Genomic DNA, 18,594 nt, shown 5'->3' on the forward strand with positions numbered 1-18,594 from the left:
CCCACTTCTCTAACGTCATAGGAAATGCAGTATTGAGAGTTTTAGCTATAAGCCCAGAGGTACATAGCCAGTGAGACCTTGGCATCCTTACCTCATTCTTTCTCTTCCTTATGAGTTTTCCTCTTTCTTGAATTAAAAAGTGAATAAAAAAGAATTAAAAGATGATAAGAAACAACTGTAAAAGTCTGAAGGTCAGTCTACAGGCAGTCACAACACAGCTGAACATTTCTTCAGTAATGCTCTGTTGATCTGCAACTATAAGCTCTTTATACCTTTAAAATGAGTTGCATATATAACCAGTGAATGGACTCAGTTTATTTTGTCTGTAAGGGCATATTTAGTGATTTAGCTGCCAAATGAACACATTTTAGCTTTACTTCTGTGATGGAACACAGATCTATATGAGGTGTTTTTTTTTTTCTTTTTACCAATTCAATGTTTCTGCACTCTCCTTTACATTTTAATGGATATTTAATAGGCAAGTGCAGGGTGGCCTGAAGCATTGTAAGCTGTCCTGCTGTTATATCCTTAGCAGGATGTAACCCATATAGCTAAGGCTACTGTAGCTGTAACCATACGGTGAACATCCAAGGAACAGGTATGTCATTCCAAGGTGAAGCTATGAAGCCTGAATCTCAAGGAAGAAGAACAGCAGTACTCATGAAAGAGGTATTAAAAAGTAAAATTTTCACCAAAAAGCATTTAAAAACTTTCACCAGCCCCCAGAAAATACCTCCACACAAGTTTCAGTTAGGAAAAACTAAGTTAAATTAGTTTTAACAACATTTCTACTAAAAGTAAAAAGTAGCTCTCACAGTAGTAAAATGTAACTGAAGTCATGTGTCAAGACTCTTAAGACATGTTTCCAAGCTTAAAATTAATATTTTTACAGAAAACTTTCAGTTCCTGTCATAAAATTATAATGTGGAAGTTTTTTCCCTGATGGGAACTTATTTGCCAGCGATGGAAAACTGTTAGCCGGCAGTCAATCCTTAAAAGCCCAAAAGACGAGTGCTCTTCAGCAGCAGGAAATCACTGAAGGACTTGGCACCAAATCCATTCTTTTTCTTCAGCTGTTTAACAGATTTGGAGTGTAGTAGATGCCCTTAAGCTTTGGAAGCTGTACGGTTGTTATATCCTGGACAGAATGTAACCCATATAGCTGAGGCTACTGCAGCAGTGATCAAATAATTAAAATCAAGCAGTAACAAACAATACTGCGATATCCATCACTGTTAATTGTATAACAAATGATGAACATCAAGCTGTAACAAAAAATAATGTGATATCCAACACTGTTAATAGTATAATGTAATAAGAATGAAACTCTTTATACTGTACACTACACTATGAATGCAGCCCTGTAAATTGTATATAAATGTTGATTATAATGTACTCCTTTTATCTTAAGAGAGACATTTGTCATCTCTGTGAAATGTATTTATATATTTGTACTACTTTTTGGAGCTTTTCACCTCTGGTCTCCACTGAAAACGTGGTTTACTGCCCAGTCAGACTTTCCCAGTAAAACAATGGAATCAGTAAATAAATAAGTACTGGTGCCAGAATGTAGGGATTTACATTCATATATCTACATGTGTATCCCTCTCCCACAGCATATGGCAACATTTCAAGAGACAAGGATGCTGTTCTTTTATGCACATATAGCCTTTTCAAATGTTGCAGTCAGTGATGCTAATACCTATTACACCAGCAGTATAATTGTGAAAGTGTTTATTTACCCTTTGCATGTTCAATTATGTCGTATCAAGAGAGTACACAAAGACAGAGCAGCAATTCAGAGCAGACAACTGTAATTAGCAGTTAGGCAGTTCCTGAATAATAATTCAGTACCTGTTATTTCACTCTAGAATGTTGCAGACATCTTTCAAAAGTAGAAGCAGATAAACATAAATCATACTGTATGCAACTAAAGCCCAGACTATGGTCATACATTTCGCAGTTAGTATCATATATGTCTCTACATAAAAAAAATCTCTCTCTGATTGTGACTGATTTAAGAACAAGACATGGCATTCATGTAACTGAACGGCTACAGGTAATGGACCTACGAATTACTATACAGCAGCCAGTGTTACTTAATAATAATCATCATGAAGAGTTGTGCGCAGTTGTGACGATGGCTGTTACTGCACCCTGAGGGGAACAAAAGCTTATACTGCATAAGTGATGTAGTCACTACTTAAACCTGTCAAAGCAAATATAACAGTAATCAAGGTTATGGCTAAAATAAAAATGTCTTACATTAGGCTGCTGTAAAGAAGTGGGACTCATTTTACTGTTACAATGCAAGATCAGGTAATATCTCAGATAAAAGTATGCAGTTAATAAAAACAACAGAAATGCTCTGGTTACCATATAACCTAAACATGAAAAAGGATTTGTGATCTTACTACTGCTAAATTCATAAAAAATAACTGTGCAGACTGTTATAATACATAGTAGGCACACACATATTTTCTACCACACTATGCTTCCAGACTGTTCAAAGGTTTCTATTAGTATAGGACTAGTTGCACAACAAACATTTTTTTATTTCTCAATGTTTGGTATTTCAGTCCTTCTGTCAGACATGCTTGGCTCTAGTTACGTAAGTAATCACTACACTTTCTTAGCTACTTACACTGTATGTTCACTAGCTTTTACTAGTGCATTAAGATGCACTGCAAATGTGTTTGAAATTTCATTCTCCAGTTTCTGCCTCCTTACTTTTATTAACGTACTGTAAATGCATACTATGTTTTATATTCTTCCACCTTGTTGTCATATATACTCAGTTTGCATCAACTGTTTTTCCATTTAAATGTGCAATTTTTCATTTGCCTCGAGTCTGTACTCCTGGGCCGAGCTTGAAAATTGTCCTTGTGATAAGTGCACAACCCTGGTTAACAAAATGAAACAAGTGAATGAATGAATGAATGAATGGAGTGAATAAATAATATGGAGAGACTAGACAGAACTGAGCACTCTAATTTGAGGATAGCTGCAGGGTGGCTGATAACTGCCGAAGAAACAGGTTTAAGGTGAGGTCAAGGATATGTACCTAGTTATTAAAAGCAGACTGAGTAAGGCATTTAATTTTCAGAAGGGAAACAAAACTTGAGAAAACACTGCAGTTGCTGCTGGGCAGTGATAAGCTGCCTGTTCGTATGGCCTAACATACTGCAGCTTTCCTCTGATCATGTTAATCTTGAGCAAAACAAACACATGTTGCTTAACACATTTTGCAACTGAAACCCATAGAATAATGAAAATCTTCTGTATTCTTTCTTTTTGTAATGCACACACATGAGTGGTCCCCATTATGGCACGTTTTTACTCTGGCTGATAAGTAAAATGTGTCAGCTATGAGTGTGGTACTTAGGAGGGAGGGAGCAAAATGCAGTACCAATCTGAGGGACATTAAATCTTCATACCCAGCTGCAGTCTTTAAATGAAGCAGCATATAAGAAAGTACACAGCAAGCCTCCTAAGCAAAATCAACTGTTTTTATTTTTTTGTTTTTTTACTGTTTTTTTTTTTTTTTTGCTGCCAACTGATTTCAAGTTTCTTTATGCCAGTTCCTTGATTCTACCATCCTTGAAGACCCCATGCTATGTCAGCACCCCAGTTTGATTCACAAAGGGGAGGAAGGGGTCTCCCATTCAGGAGACCTCTTCATGCAAGAAGGTCTCTGACTCCCTCAATGAAAGTTCTTTGGTTCTTTTCACTATAACTTTAGTGGGATTTTCCTTAGCCCTTCCCCCCTCCCGCTATGCTGATATTATGTCTGCTGGGTGATCAGGCAATAAGTTATAGGTTCATAGGTAGGTACTAGGCTATCTGCAAGAAAGGCATTTATAAGCCTAGACGGAATGTGTTGGCTTTCGCCACCCCCTTAGATTAGTTTCCTGTGCCTCTGTCCAGCAGAGCCATTGAAGTGATCCCTGGGGTAAACTTTCTGTTTCCCATCCACTCATCAAGGTTTGTCCTGAAGAGGGTTAGCGAGGAGCTCTGCCTAATGTAGATTGGAATCTTGTTCCAGAGCATGGGAAATCTCTCAGACAGGAATCTATCCCTCCAGCATGTCCTACTTATTGTTGTGGTGAGGTTTAGATCCCTGGAGCATGTGGCTCTAGGTTATATGGTTTTCTTTAGGTGGAGCATGTCCATCAATTCTGGGTTGGACATGGCCTTGTATGTCAGGCAGAGATCACCTCTGAGTTAGACGGTATGCAACCGAGTACAGCTGGAATTTCTTCAGTCAAGCTGCATAGGGCATCTGCTTGAGGCCAGTGATCCTCTTGGTGAGGTAATTCTGTGATCTTTCCAGTTGTTGCAGGTTGTCTTGTAAGGTATATTCCAAATGGGGCATTGTACTCTATGATGGGTCTGATGAGTGATGCATAGAAGAGCCCAATGACCTCTTTCGATCTGGATGCAAACCCTTTTGTGATTAGGTGGGCCACATAGAAGGAATTTTTAACCACTTTGGCAATGTGATCAAAGGAGAGGTTACTATCTAATTGGGTCCGTAGATCCCTTATTATGTCTTCTGTATTTAGGTGGCTACCACCTATGTGATAGTTTGTGGGTACTTTGTTTTTTGCAAAGGGGATGACTATGCACTTTTTGGCATTTAGCTTGAGGCTATGGTTTTGACACCAGGTATCTGTCTCAGTGAGACCCTTTTGGAGGATGTCTCTGTCAGCCGGAGAGTCAATTATAGCCCCTAGTTTGCAGTCGTCTGAGAATTTGATCAGCCATAGTCCTCCTGTGCTTGCCTGTATCTCTGAAAAGTATATGCCGAACAGGAGGGGACTGAGCCCTGGGGAATGCCACTTGTAACCGGTTTAGAGTCAGACCTAGCTCCCGCAACTCTTACCAAGTGGGTTCTGTCCATGAGCCAGTTGGCAACCCATCTCATGATGTAGGGGTTTATGTTCAGGCTGGTGAGCTAGTCTATAATACCTGAGTGGGGAATGGTGTCAAAGGCATTTGCAAGGTCTAGGTAGGCTGTGTGGACCACCTTTCTCTCATCTATAGCCTTGGTAACTGTCTCAAAGAAGTCCACCAGGTTTAGGAGGCATGATCTGCCCTTAACAAAGCTGAACTTGGTAGGGTTCAATGTTTGGAGGTTACCAATGTCTCTGTTAATGAGATCCATGATGATGCGCTCCATAGCATTGCAGACCAAGCTAGTCAGGCTTATAGGGCGATAGTTCCCGGGGTCCGTTTGGGTTCCACGTTTGTGGAGCAGAATAACCATTGCTGTGCACCACTCTGTGGGAACATAGCTGGTGGAGAGGCTGAGTTTAAACAGTGTGTTTAGGTGAGGGGTTAGTTCATCTTTGAGCTCATGTAGGACACAGCCTGGGACACCGTCCGGTCCCATTGATGCTGTGTTTTTGGCTTTGGAGAGGCTGTTTTAACCTGAGTGTCTGTGATTTCAGGGGCACTACATTCTTCTGGTATAGTTATGGGCCCTTTAGGGGGAGAAGTTTGCACTGAACCTGTCTGCCGGCTATATCGGTCGGTTCAGTGTATTTTGTGCCATTCTGCACTAACTCCGAGCAGATCTGAGAATTGCCACTTATATTCGTGACATAGCTAAAGAATGCCTTGTGGTTATCTTTGGAGTCCATGGCAATTTTTCTTTCGAAGCTAGCCTTGGATGATTTTATGAGGGAACGTAGTTTCTTGCTGATACTGATCAGGGATGTCTTCCCTTCTTGGGATTTTACTCTTTTTCTGTACTAGTGTCCTCCTTCTGTTGTATAGCTTGTTTATGGCAGGGGTCCACTAGACTGATTTCCTTTTCTTGGAGGAGTGAGTCTTGGTTTTGTTTGGGATAACACGATCCATGCATTTTTGTAGGTGCCCGTAGAGTGCAAAAGTAAAGGATTTTGCAGCTTGGACAGCATTATCCTTTAGCATGGGGGCTTTGAAACTTCCCACCTCGGTCTTAAGTAACGTGAAGTTTGCTTTTGAAATGTTTTTCACTCTGGTTTCTTTGACCGGGGGTGGTGACGGAATGTGGATATCCAGAGTGACTAGTTTATGGTCAGATCTATTCAACACGGGGTTGACGTCTGGTATGGAACACCGGTCGCCCATGCTGGTGATGACCAGGTCCAATATGTTGTCACCTCTGGTGGGGGTGTTGACCAGTTGATCCAGGGCATTTGTGTTTATAAATTCTAGGAAATGTTGGGCAAGGGAGTTTGTACTTCAGTAGTTCTCCCAGTTAATGTTTGGGTAATTGAAATCACCCAATAGCAGGGTGTTTGGTAGGACCTTTATGTTTCCCAGTGTTTCCAGGAATGCAGAGTGGGGGTCCTGGGACACGGTGGGTGATCTGTAGCAAGCTATAATTTGAATAGCAGTTTTGCCCGTTGTTAGTTGCACATGGATGATCTCTGAAGCATCGTGCTGTGCCACTAACCTGGAGGTGTGGGTATCCTTGATGAATATGGATACTCCCCCGCCTTTTGTACTTCGGTGCGGGTTTTGTAGCCAAAATGTATGGTATGAGTTGCAGCCTGGTAGTGCTGGGGTGCTCTCTGGAGCCTTAAACCAGGTTTCTGTTACTGCACATACATTGATTTTCTCCATACTGAGGAGTGCCTCGAGTGTGTGCATTCTGAGGTTTAGACTTCTGGCATTGAGTAGCATTACCCTCAGTTTTTTGTTACTTGTCCTATTTATGGCAGTGGGTTTGTCTTTTGAGCCTTGCCTAAAAAAGGCACTATGGGGGTTGCAAGAGCCTTGGCCAGTATTCGAAAGCCTAAGGGTGACAGATGCAAGCTGTCTCTAGCAAAGCAGTGTGGCTTGTCGAGCATGTCATCCCAGGCTGACAGACACTGGATCCCCTTTGAATGACACCAGAAGCTTAGCCAATTGTTGAAATTGATAATTTTTTCTCTATACCGTGGTATCACTCTTGGTGAGGGCAGGATGCTACTTAAGGTCAGGGTCATACTGGCCTGGGCTACGTGATCAGAGAGCTCCTCCATGTCTCTTTTCATGTAATACAGGGAGGTATGGCTCAGGTCATTCACACCAACATGGACAATGACAGAGTCATATTTGTACTTGTTCTGGAGTGACCTGAGTGCTTGTGTTATGTGGCGGATCCTGGCACCCAACAGGCAGCTAACAGTAACCTTCTCCTTGTTCAGCCTAGTGAGTGGGACGTCAGTGTGCCTGACTATAGAGTCACCTATTACTAGTGTGTTAGGTATGTTATTTTGCCTTAAGGGCTGTGATTGCATGGCACACTGGTTTTGTGAAGTATGTGTTTCATGGTTTGTGTTGGGGGGGGTGGAGGTTGCTTGGATGTCTGCATTGGAGGTCTCTGTTGCTTTTGCAGATTTTTATTTAGAGCCTCCGAGTATGTTTTCGCATATTCATGTGGGTTTTTTTGCCGGTGCTGGTTTCATAGGTCTATGTGAGACTGGTGGTGTGATGCAAGTAATTCCCTTCTCCTCTTGACTGCTTGGTCCAGTCTTGGGTTGAGAGAGCTTAGCCTCCAGTTTGACTGTTTAATTGCATCTCTCGCATGTATTAGTGTTTGGTGGAAGGAGGAGAGGGCTGTCTGTGTACATGAGGCAACTGTATGATCTATGAAGTCATGAGAATGTGCCTACCCTCAACCTTAAGGAAGCCATACCTTCTCAGCCATCCCACACTTCCAGTGAGATAACTGTTCCATGACCTAGTCTCCATCTCATCTCTAGAAGTGATCTGCCCACATTAGCATGATCCTCTTCACAGGACAGGAAAACTTGTCTTCCTTGGCAACTCCATCAGACATATTGGAGAAGCTAGTTTAACTCAGGTTGTTTGGTTCATAGTCATGGCTTTATCCCTTCATGCCTCTGAGCTGGCAGTTCTGGAAATTACTATAAATGACTAAACACTCCGAGTACCCCCAGTTTCCCCTCACTGGTACTGTCATGAGGCAGGTTTATACACACACTACACCTATCTGTTCCTTGTGGCTGGCCACTGCCAAGGATCTCAGTAAAAGGTGGCAAGTTTACACTACCGTGGAATATGAGAATTCCAACCATATTAAAATTTCATTAAAGAGTGGAACCTAGTGGTGCCTTTATGTGAACTGCATCCCCTTGAGACATGGTGCATACCACAGAAGATAGAAAATCTTAATTTTTGATGGTGCAAATGCTTGTCACACCCCAGTACTAACCCTGTGTGTGCTGCAGCTCTTGAAAAGAAGCAGTGCAGAGTACAGCATAGAAAATGTACTGTTTTAGGTTTTCAAACAGATTTTATTCAGGAGACTGTGTCGGCACACTTCAGTGGTTTAGTTTTTAGACTTTTTCTTGATGTCCTAAGGAACAGTGCAGTTTACATTTTGATATGATTGATAGTCTTTTTTGCTAAATTGTAACATATCAAATAAAATCCCTTCATACAATACTCATCTCATGCTTGAAAACATTACACTCATGATATTTAACCAGCAAAATATTTCTTTAGGGAACTGTACCACCAGCAAAACAAGTCAAATGTATATTGTATTTTAAGGCTTCTCTTAAAGTAGTGCTCAAGAACCAGGAATGCACTTTAACAAAGTTGTTCATTTCTGGTAAACCACATCTGATGAACTGGGTAATACTCGACTGAATCAAAAAATGCTACATTCTGTATATTACTTCTTTTATTTACTTGTGTTTTATAAGGTAAGTTCCTGTCTTTGGACTTGGACTTTTTCCATGACAGAGGATTATATGAAATTTTGGTAATGAGGGGTAAGTTATAGTGTCATGTACTCTTAAAAGGGTAAGTAACAGTAAATCAGCCTAAGGTGAGATCCTAAAATAAAAGTGATTCTACAACCTCCAGAACCTTCAGTGGTAAGTCATGCAGAAACCAATGTTAAAGTCTCAGGTGCAATGAAGGTGAATGAATGTTGCAAAAAGGTAGGAATCTCAGCATTCCTGGATGGAATTGTAAGCGAGAGAAGTTTCAACATGTTATGGCTACATAATCTTATCCCTGAGGTCTAGTGATTCAGGAGTAAGAATAACAATGCATCTTTGCTAGAGGTAAAGTCCCTGCATCAGAGGTGTGAGCACAAAGCCACCCCCTGAACCCCCCACACACACCCAACCGGAACAGAGAACTACAGTTAGAGGACAGCAGAATCACAAATCCGATTCGACACACGACTCATACTTATTTTAAAAGGAGCTGTTCTACTCAGACAATTTCAATGCAGTTGCTTGGTTTTTAAGAGTTGTTACATTTTTGTTTAGTGCTGAACAATTTTCTGTAACTGACAATGCACATCAAGATGTTAGGGTAGCATCTGATAAACAGGACGCAGTGATCTTTGCAAACCATTACAACTAAATTTTAATGCCATACTATATTGTACTACACAATTTTACTTAAATCCCTGTGTAATATCTTATTTTTGATGAGGTGAATAAAAGGACTGTACCATCTAACAAACTAAAATAAAGCAAAGTGTATGACTGCATTAACTAAACAGCACTTGGACAAAGCCTTGATTTATTCACCTAATTTATAAATACTTCACCCAGGCTGTGACTGTATAAACAAGAGTAAAATTATCTAAAGCAGAACAGTGCTCGATTTGACCATGATAGCTTACCTCATATGCAGTCTCTGTTAACAGCTTTTCCCCCGCCTGAGAAATTGGATGACCAGGTGGCTTGATCCCAGACACCATTAATCCTGAAGTGTATATCCTCGGTTTCTGCAATTCCAACTTATTTTTTTCACAAGAAACTGAACAGACACTTCCTGGTGTGATGGGTTTAATATCACTGATGGATATCCTTTGGTCTTTGGCCAGTGACAAGCTGCAAATGGGGGGTCTGAGAGCCAGTCCAGTTGAATCTGACATGGTGTTTAGCTGAGTTATTACCTGAGGACTTCGCCTAACATAGGTTATAATCTTAGGCCTCACGGGTTTGGGCTTAGGCACAAGCCTCTCTTCAATATTTTCCCTGGACTTTTCATCATAAGTGCCAGTTTCATTGTTGTTCTCCAGTGCTGTACTGGAATGTTGCTGTAATGGTTTTGGAATTCCACTGCTATACACCACCTTGTTGGCAGCAGTAGATGATACATCAGCCAACTGTGTGCTTTCAAAAGGAGGTAGGCACGTCATGGGTGACAATCTGTCACCTACAAATACTGAATGATTTACATTACTGTTTGTGTCTGTCTCTTGATTGTTAATGTTCTCACTTGGCAGAGGGCACAAAGGATTTGTAACACAAAGTGCAGCACCAATATTCACAGAAGTTTTAAAGTTTTCTAAAGCATCATCTATAAACAGTTTCTTTCCAAAAGGTGCATGTCTGCCATGCTTCAGGTGCACTACGCTCTGCAAAGCATTCTCAGCCGCATACTGCAGACTCTCCTTCATAGATAAGCTCTGAGAACTTTCATCCACTGCACGCATGCTACCAAACTCGCCACATATCTTTTTCTGGCTTTCAGCTTCAGGGCTCTTGCTTTCGAGGGCTCTTTTGACCAAGATTGACTTACTCAACTCGGGCTGTAGTGTTTCCACAGGATTGTTATTAAGTTCAGATGTTAGATTCCTGTTATCTACATTACAGTGTTCACTGCTATAATAATACTCCATGCCTTCATGAAAAGGACTTTCTTGCTTAGTTCTAAAGGCATCACTGTCTATTCTCGCTTTAACACACATTTGCTTTTTGTTTGGTTCTAATGAACTGTCTCCATTCAGCAGGCTATGTGCTTTGTTAACATTTGTGCTCAAATGTCCATCTGATCTGCATCCAGCAGAAAGCTCTGCTTGAACTAATGACTGAATAACTTTTTCTTCACACTGGTTTGGTGACAGTCCTTTCTTTGAGCGACTCACCCCTGTAATTATAGTGTCATTTCCTCTTATCTGGTATCCTAAATCCAGCTGCACTTCATCTGTATGATGGTCACCACTGCCTGATAGTATGGATTGTGCATTTAGTTCTGAATTGCTGCCCACACCATTAATTTGTGCTACTGTTTTGCTGCATGCTTCCTGGGATACCCCTCTGGAACTCTGATCACAAGCATCTATGAAAGAACTGAGGGTATTTTCACTGCAAAATTTTTGTAATGCAACATGGTTCATTTGCAGCTCAGGATTTACACTTTCCATGGGCAACTCTGAGGTAGATAAGTTAGTCTGACATACAATCGTGTTCTCTGGTGAAACGTCAAGTGGATGAAAAGATACTGCAAGAAACTGATCCACCAACATCTTCTCTGCTGCTTCAGGGTTGTCACATTTATCAAAAGAATTTGAAGAAGCAGAAAAACTATTATCTAATAAATCCTTGTCAAGCAATGGCTCAGAATCTCCTCTTATTGCTCCTGAAGAAAGGTCATTTGTTTTCTCCAAAGGAATACTATCACAGAATTTAATCTCTGAGGTAGGGCATGTCTCATCTATACCTTCCATTTTTTCTGCAGTGGCCCCTTTAAAATTCACAGCTGATGGTGTTTCATCAGTTCTTGCAAGGCATTCCGAAGTATTCTCTCCCAGGCTGTGAAGACCTCCACTTGTCAGAAGAGCCTGCAATGTGCTGTTTTCAACATCAGCCACAACATACTTGCTGGGATACTGATCTTTTAGGCATAAACTTTCTTTCATAGTAATGCTGCCAGAATAAGAGTCCCTGTCATTCTTCAGTATGCCACCATTCCCACTATGCAAATGTGTGACGTTATCAGACCCTGCAAAAAGTGAATCTGTTTCCTCAGCTGTTACGTTAAATGTCTCATCCACTGCTTCAGGGGCGTGTAACACAGGCAACACTTCATTAGCATTGGCGTCCCCTTCGTTTTGTATCCCATGCTGTTCATTGTTGTTTTTCACTTTATTCTGGTTGCCTTCCATGTTACTTCTGTATGCTACATTTGGAATACAAGGTATGCTCATTTTAAGCTTCCAGAAGAGTAATATAAGAAGCAAATACAAGAAAAGCCGGTTAGCTGTCAGCCTGTTTAGCTTCACATAGCACAAGTGTTAGATATTCTTTTGTATCGTAGAAAATCAGCAGTAGCTTTCTCTCAGCTTGAATGCATCGATTCATCTGTCAAGCATCACATCTTTTTTTTCCTCATGTTAACTGTATTCTCTTAGACTATAGTACATAATCTACATTTCTTCACAGCTGGTACATGGATTTACTTGGCACATCAAATATTGCAATCTGTAATAAATAAAATAAAAAATATATCAATACCTGCACAGTCGCAGTCAAACTACATTAAAACAGCATTCCAAGATGAATCCACAACCACATGCTCTGCAGATTTTGCGTGTGTGTGTGTGTGTGTGTGTGTGTCCGTCCGTTTGTTTTTCTGTGTATTAGAGACAGATACCGGAATACAGTTTGAGTTTCTCTCTGCAGTTTTAACACGGACTGCAAAGCACTTAACGGTCAAAAAGTATTACTGTTTGTAGAAGAAATCTGAAAAAGGACATCAATATCAGCTGTATGTTACAAACAAACATACAATATTTAATCAGCAATCCATTCAGAGTTTATTTAAAGAAATGCTGTCCACATTTTTAGAAAGTTTACTTTCACTGTTTTTTTTTTTATCAAATTAGCCTGATATTATAGCAATGATCCTACAGTACCTTAAGGCCTCCATTTCGGCAAGTCTGGTTTACTGCATCGAGCCAAACAGAAGGTAGTTACACTACTGTGGTTTCTAGAAATCCAAATGCTTCCTGATTTAAGTACAATGGTGTAGGACAAAATCTACATCAGTCGTTTTATACAGCACACACACCTCTACAAACATCTACTGCACCATATTTAATTCTACCTGGATTCGTATGAGAATGTATTCCAGGAATGAGCGATACAATCTGTCTTAATCTTAAAATAAAGAACTCTGCTAGTTTACCTGCACCCAGTGGTGTTTAACCCTGCTTTTTTGTTTGCTTTTCTGCTCAAACCTAATTCACAGAAACATTTTTTTTTTTATCTTTTAGGGAATTTTAGCCCTTTTTGATTATTTGATTATATATGTGCCGGTGCCAGGCAGCACAGTGGTACAGTGGTTAACAATGCTGCCTTATACTGTTCGGTTCTCCATTTCATTTTTTTGTCTGAGGTTCTTTCAGTATACAACTGCAAATTATCTGTGGAAATGCATAAGAGTTTTGCTGGGTACTCTGGTTTCTACCCACATCCAAAATATACATTGTAGGTGAAATGGTGTCCTTCAACCTGCCCCTAAAAGTGTATGTGTGTGTCACATGTTATAGTGTACATCTGAATGTGGGGAGGGGACTCTGAAGCCACATCCAATACTAGTTCCTGTGTATCAAACCCAATGCATACCAGGACAGGCACTGGCTTCTCCTGACCGTGCTAGATTAAGTGAGTAATAGGAAAGCAAATGAATAAATGAAAAAATGTGTCACTGCTTAAAACAACCAATGCTTAAGTAAAAATATGAAAGACAATGCTGCTCCTCCACAAATTTAAATATGAATGAAAATGCTGCACAGCATACTTTGTGTTTTAACTCTGCATAATTTTTCTTGAAGCTGTAACACCACTATTATTAGATTACTTATGTATTTATCAATGATTTTTTATTGTCTACAGGATCAGACTAAGGGCACCCACTTCCTGCATCCAAGAGACAAGATTTCTTTCTTCCTCGAGGCAAGAGCTCTTCAGCCCATTTGTTTCCCAGTGCAGGTGAGAGTTAGGTATTAGCAAGTGGGCCAGTCTGCAGATCCTGCGGACTGTCCTATTCCTACCCACTTTGCAGCCTGCAAGCTCCTTTATAGCTGCCTAAGGACAGGAGTGGACTGAGCAGCATACCAGTTGCAGTGCAGGCAATCTTTTCATGATGTGGGGATACCGCTGCATTCATGCACGTCACCAATGCGGCAACTCAAGCTGCATCCCTCCAATGGAGGGTGTCAGTCATTCGTTCCCATCCTCCCCTGGCTGGTCCCAACAGTGCCCATGCTGCTACTTGTTTGGGGTGCAGTAAGGGCTTTATTCATCAGGCCATGGGGCAGGGTCTATTTTACTGCCTTAGAACTGGAGATATGAGCAGAACTGCACAAACAAGTTTTGCTAAAGTTTTATTTATTTTGTTCATTTGTTAAAAAACTGACTGATGCACATATATTTAAACGGATTCACTTCAGAATCTTGAAATTCCGAAACATCGAATTTCATATTATCGAGACCATATGACCAATGTTTCAGAATATCGAAATTCTGAAACAAATCCAAAAAAAAAAAAAAAAAAAAAAAAAAATTTAATGTTTCTGCAGGGGGCAAGCCCCACTGCACCCCCCCCCATACCCCCATTACTTAAATATTCCAACTCTGAGATCGCACTACAGTGAGGAAAAGGGAAATCTCCCATTCCGCCCTGTATGCAGATCTCCGTTCACAATATCGGGATTCTAAAAGTTCGATCATATGGTCTTGGCCATATGAAATTCGATCTTTCAGGATTTTGGCATTGTGAAGTGTTCCCATTTAAACATGTAGTATTAATGTTTAGCCATGTGCAGTCCACAAAGCAGTTACATGATTTCATATAATGCACTAACACACGCACAAACATTTTATTTGTATAAATATTTATATATATATATATATATATATATATATATATATATATATATACACACACACACACACACATACAAAATAATGAACTGCTTAAAGTATAAAGGAAACCAACAAATATGACAGTAAATGCATGAAACACAGTTAATAAAGAGCAGTAAAATGTCATTATTTACTTATTTGAATTTGTTTACCACGGTAGTGTACTAAGTTTTGACCAACTACAGTCTCTTCCTACGGATAGCATACAAGCAGTGTTAGAATGAGTGTGTAAAGGTACAATTTGTGACTCATCTTGTGTAGCTAGTTAAGACGAAGAGGCTTGGTTGTTTGTTTATATACTTTATTACATACAAACACATCAGGATTAGTGCAGCAACATAAAATATAAACAAAACTAACTGACTACTACACATACATACATACATACATACATACATACATGCTGACATCTCTGCAACTCAGTACAAAATGGTAGTCTTGCTTGCACATGCTCAGTATTTATATACATATGCTAACTCACTGGAAAGCTTCTTAAAGGTACATACACACTCTGATCTACATCCTCCCTCTTTACTGAGCTGTCTTGCAATGATAATGACATTTGAATAGGCATGCAAATTATACACACAATAAGGAATAAACAACATTCATGTCCAAGTTCCCATGTATCTGGAACATGGTCTGGAAATGCGACCTGATCTTGTAATGTAACAGTTAGGATTGGGTTTAGCAACAGGAACAGTCATTGGTGAACGATCTGCTACTCTCGAGGATATTCTCAGGAACAGGGATATTTGCTGGAGTGTCCTCTGGAACCGAAACATTGGAATAGTCACTCTGAGAACTCCAGTCTTTATCACATGCTAAATGCTGCAATACTGGCTCGGACACCGGCACTAAATGTTTCTGATTCCATGTAAATTCTGTTCCTTGTGATTCCACAATGTAGGATCTTGGCTCTGGATATAAACTTTTCACAACTCCAATCCGATCAAAACCTTTGCTGTCTGCATCCTCACTAGTCACCCCTTCTTGTAATGGCTTGAGCAGTTTGCATAATAGGACTTCTGGGACAAACATTTCTTCATGAGTTGAGCTTTCACTGCTTTGTTGTTCTTAGTACATGGAACCAACAAATTGCTGTTGATTGGTAGTGTGGTTCTGGTTTGTCTCGACATAAGTCTCTGGGCAGGTGAACCAATATTTTTATTGTGAGGAATGTTTCTGAGATTCAAGAGATTCAGAAAAACATTGGTATTGTCTAGTTTTGACTTCTCTAACAACTGTTTTGCATTTTGTACTGCATGTTCTGCCAAACCATTTGACTGTGGGTACCAAGGACTACTCGTAACATGAATAAAGTCCCACTGTTCAGGAAATCTCTTGAACTGCTGGCTTGTAAACTGTGCACCATTTCCAGAAATAACTGTGCGAACTACCATGGACAGAAAAATGTCTCTTCAACTTAGTAATGACAGTACTGGACGTGAGATTACGAAGTAGGTCAGTGCTGAACCAATCTGAATAAGAGTCTACTAATACCAAATAATGCTGATCATTCCATTCGAAAAGTTTTGTAGCTACTGTCGACCACATGAGTTCAGGAATCTGGTTTAGCTGAAATGGCTTTTTGTTGATGCTGTTTAGTACTATTACAAACAGAACAAGATGAAAGTAGTCTCTCAATATCTCATATCAAAATACTAGTCCTCTCACCCTTCTTTTGGTAGAATCAGTTCCTAGGTGGCCATGATGCAAGATGTTAATATACTCTTGTTGCAAGGATTTTGTAACATTTCATGATGATACTATTGTCATTCAAAATCTTGTCTCTGTAGGGAAAAAATGGTTGCACTTCTAGTGGTAAACAAGACTGCTTTCATGGCCATCCTTGACTGATAAAGTGGCTGAGCGTCTGGAGAATTGGATCTGAAGCTGTATGAGTTCTAAGCTCATCAAGACATGTGGAAGAAAAAGCTCTCACTTCCATGACTTCAAAATCAGGTTTCCCATTTTCTTGCTATTCAGTGTTTTTTTCTGGGCAGTCTGAAAAAAGTATCAGCAAGATAAAGAAGTTTACTTTTGTGTAAACAAGATTGAAATTATACTTTTGAAATTTCAGCATCATGTGTTGCAATCTAGCAGGAGCTATGTGCATAGGCTTTCTCAAAATAGTCACTAGAGGTTGGTGATCAGTCTCGATTTGAATAAGTCGGCCATAAATATAACCATGGTACTTGAAACATGCAAACACTATTGCCAAAAGTTCTTTCTCTATCTGAGCATACTGCATCTTGGTTTGGGTTAAAGTTCTTGATGCACAGGTTACTTATCTACCCTCTTGAAGAATGACTGCACCAAGACCAAACTTAGAAGCATCACAGGAAAGAGTTACTGGTTTGTGAATATCACAGTAACTTAAAGTAGGTGGACTGACAATTCTTTGTTTCAGGACATCAAATGCTCTTTGGTGTTGTTCTAACCAGGACCAAGTTACATCTTTGCATGGCAGCTCTCGTAATGGTGCTGAAAGTTGTCTCAAATCTGGAATGAACTTGACTTTGTAGGGTAACAGCTGCGATATAATTATGTTTAGGAGGGATTCTAACTTAGAAGCATTCATTCATACCCACCACTGACTCCTCAGCCAAGCACATACACCAAATGTCTCAACCTGCGGTTCCTCTCATACTGAGCAGGATTACTATCGCAACAACACATCATCAGTGGGGTAAAACTAACCTGTCTCACAACGGTCTAACCCCAGCTCACTTTCCCTATTAGTGGGTGAGCAATCCAACGCTTGGTGACTTCTGCTTCACAATGATAGGAAGAGCTGCCATTAAAGGATTAAAAAGCGATGTCGCTAAGAACATATGGCCGCCACAAGCCAGTTATCCCTGTGGTAACTTTTCTGACATCTCCTGCTTAAAACCCAAAAATCCAGAAGGATCATGAGGCCCCTCTTTCGTGGTCTGTATTCATAGTGAAAATCAAGATCAAGCGAGCTTTTGCCCTTCTGCTCCATGGGAAGTTTCTGTCCTCCCTGACCTTGCCTTAGGATATCTGCGTTACTCTTTGACAGGTGTACCGCCCCAGTCAAACTGATCACCTGACACTGTCCCCGGAGCAGGTCATGCCCAGACAACGATGCGCTTGGAGCCAGAAGCGAGAGCCCCATGGGGGTTCACCCCCGCCTCACTGGGTAAGTGAAAAATTGTCAGAAAAAGCAGCCTGTATGAAAATATTGTACTCCTGCTCAAACACTCTCCAATTTTCTGCAATATTGTTAACAAACACAAGCAGACTTGGTCTAGTGAAATCCTTCTGCCATGCCAACAAATTATGTTTAAACACAATGCAAATATGGCCCTTGCAATCATGTATGAACATGCACACACTCCAGGTACTTGTAATAATATTCAAATGCACAAATTCTCTGTACTCTGTGAAATAACTGTACTGTAATACTGCACACACTTGCCAACACTTTCCACACTTCAGATACTTCAAATAGCTTTAGTTAATGGTGAAAAAGTAGCACATAGTGAAAAAATGGAGGCACTTTCCCTTTCTTACACATTTTATGTGATTCGGATATCATTTCAAATGTTTTTGTAATTATTTTGAATATTTTTATCAATATGTTGCAGTTTTGGATATTTCTTTTAATTATAAATTCATTTTGAGTGCCCTGAGTGCTTCGTTTTATAAACATTGGTAAAAAATAATTTAGAGTCAGAAGTAAATCCAAAGGCACACCATGGACTGGGATATGAATAAATCCTTTAATAGCAGAACCAGGTCAAACAGTAAGCGCTTTCGCATTGCACAGAACGCTTCTTCAGACTTAATGAATTTTCAAACCAAACTTGTCATTTAAATAACAGTTAATTGGTCAAACTGACCAATGACAAGGCATGTAAAAAATGTGAGTAAAACAAAGCCCTAC

At 40.1% G+C, this 18,594-nt stretch overlaps 1 protein-coding gene across 1 annotated transcript in view; it reads right to left on the reverse strand.

The window, feature by feature from the left end:
* MTUS2 (microtubule associated scaffold protein 2) overlaps positions 1-18,594 on the reverse strand; it is a 3,916,139-nt gene that overhangs the window by 2,319,687 nt on the left and 1,577,858 nt on the right. The window contains exon 4 of the mRNA XM_044073264.1: positions 9,647-12,233. Within this exon, the coding sequence (XP_043929199.1) occupies positions 9,647-11,959 (2,313 nt within the window). The 5' untranslated portion in view covers positions 11,960-12,233. The remainder of the gene's footprint in view (positions 1-9,646; positions 12,234-18,594) is intronic.

Source organism: Protopterus annectens, chromosome 5.part1 (assembly GCF_019279795.1).
Source record: "Protopterus annectens isolate FY-2018-M chromosome 5.part1, PAN1.0, whole genome shotgun sequence".
NCBI lineage: Eukaryota > Metazoa > Chordata > Ceratodontiformes > Protopteridae > Protopterus > Protopterus annectens.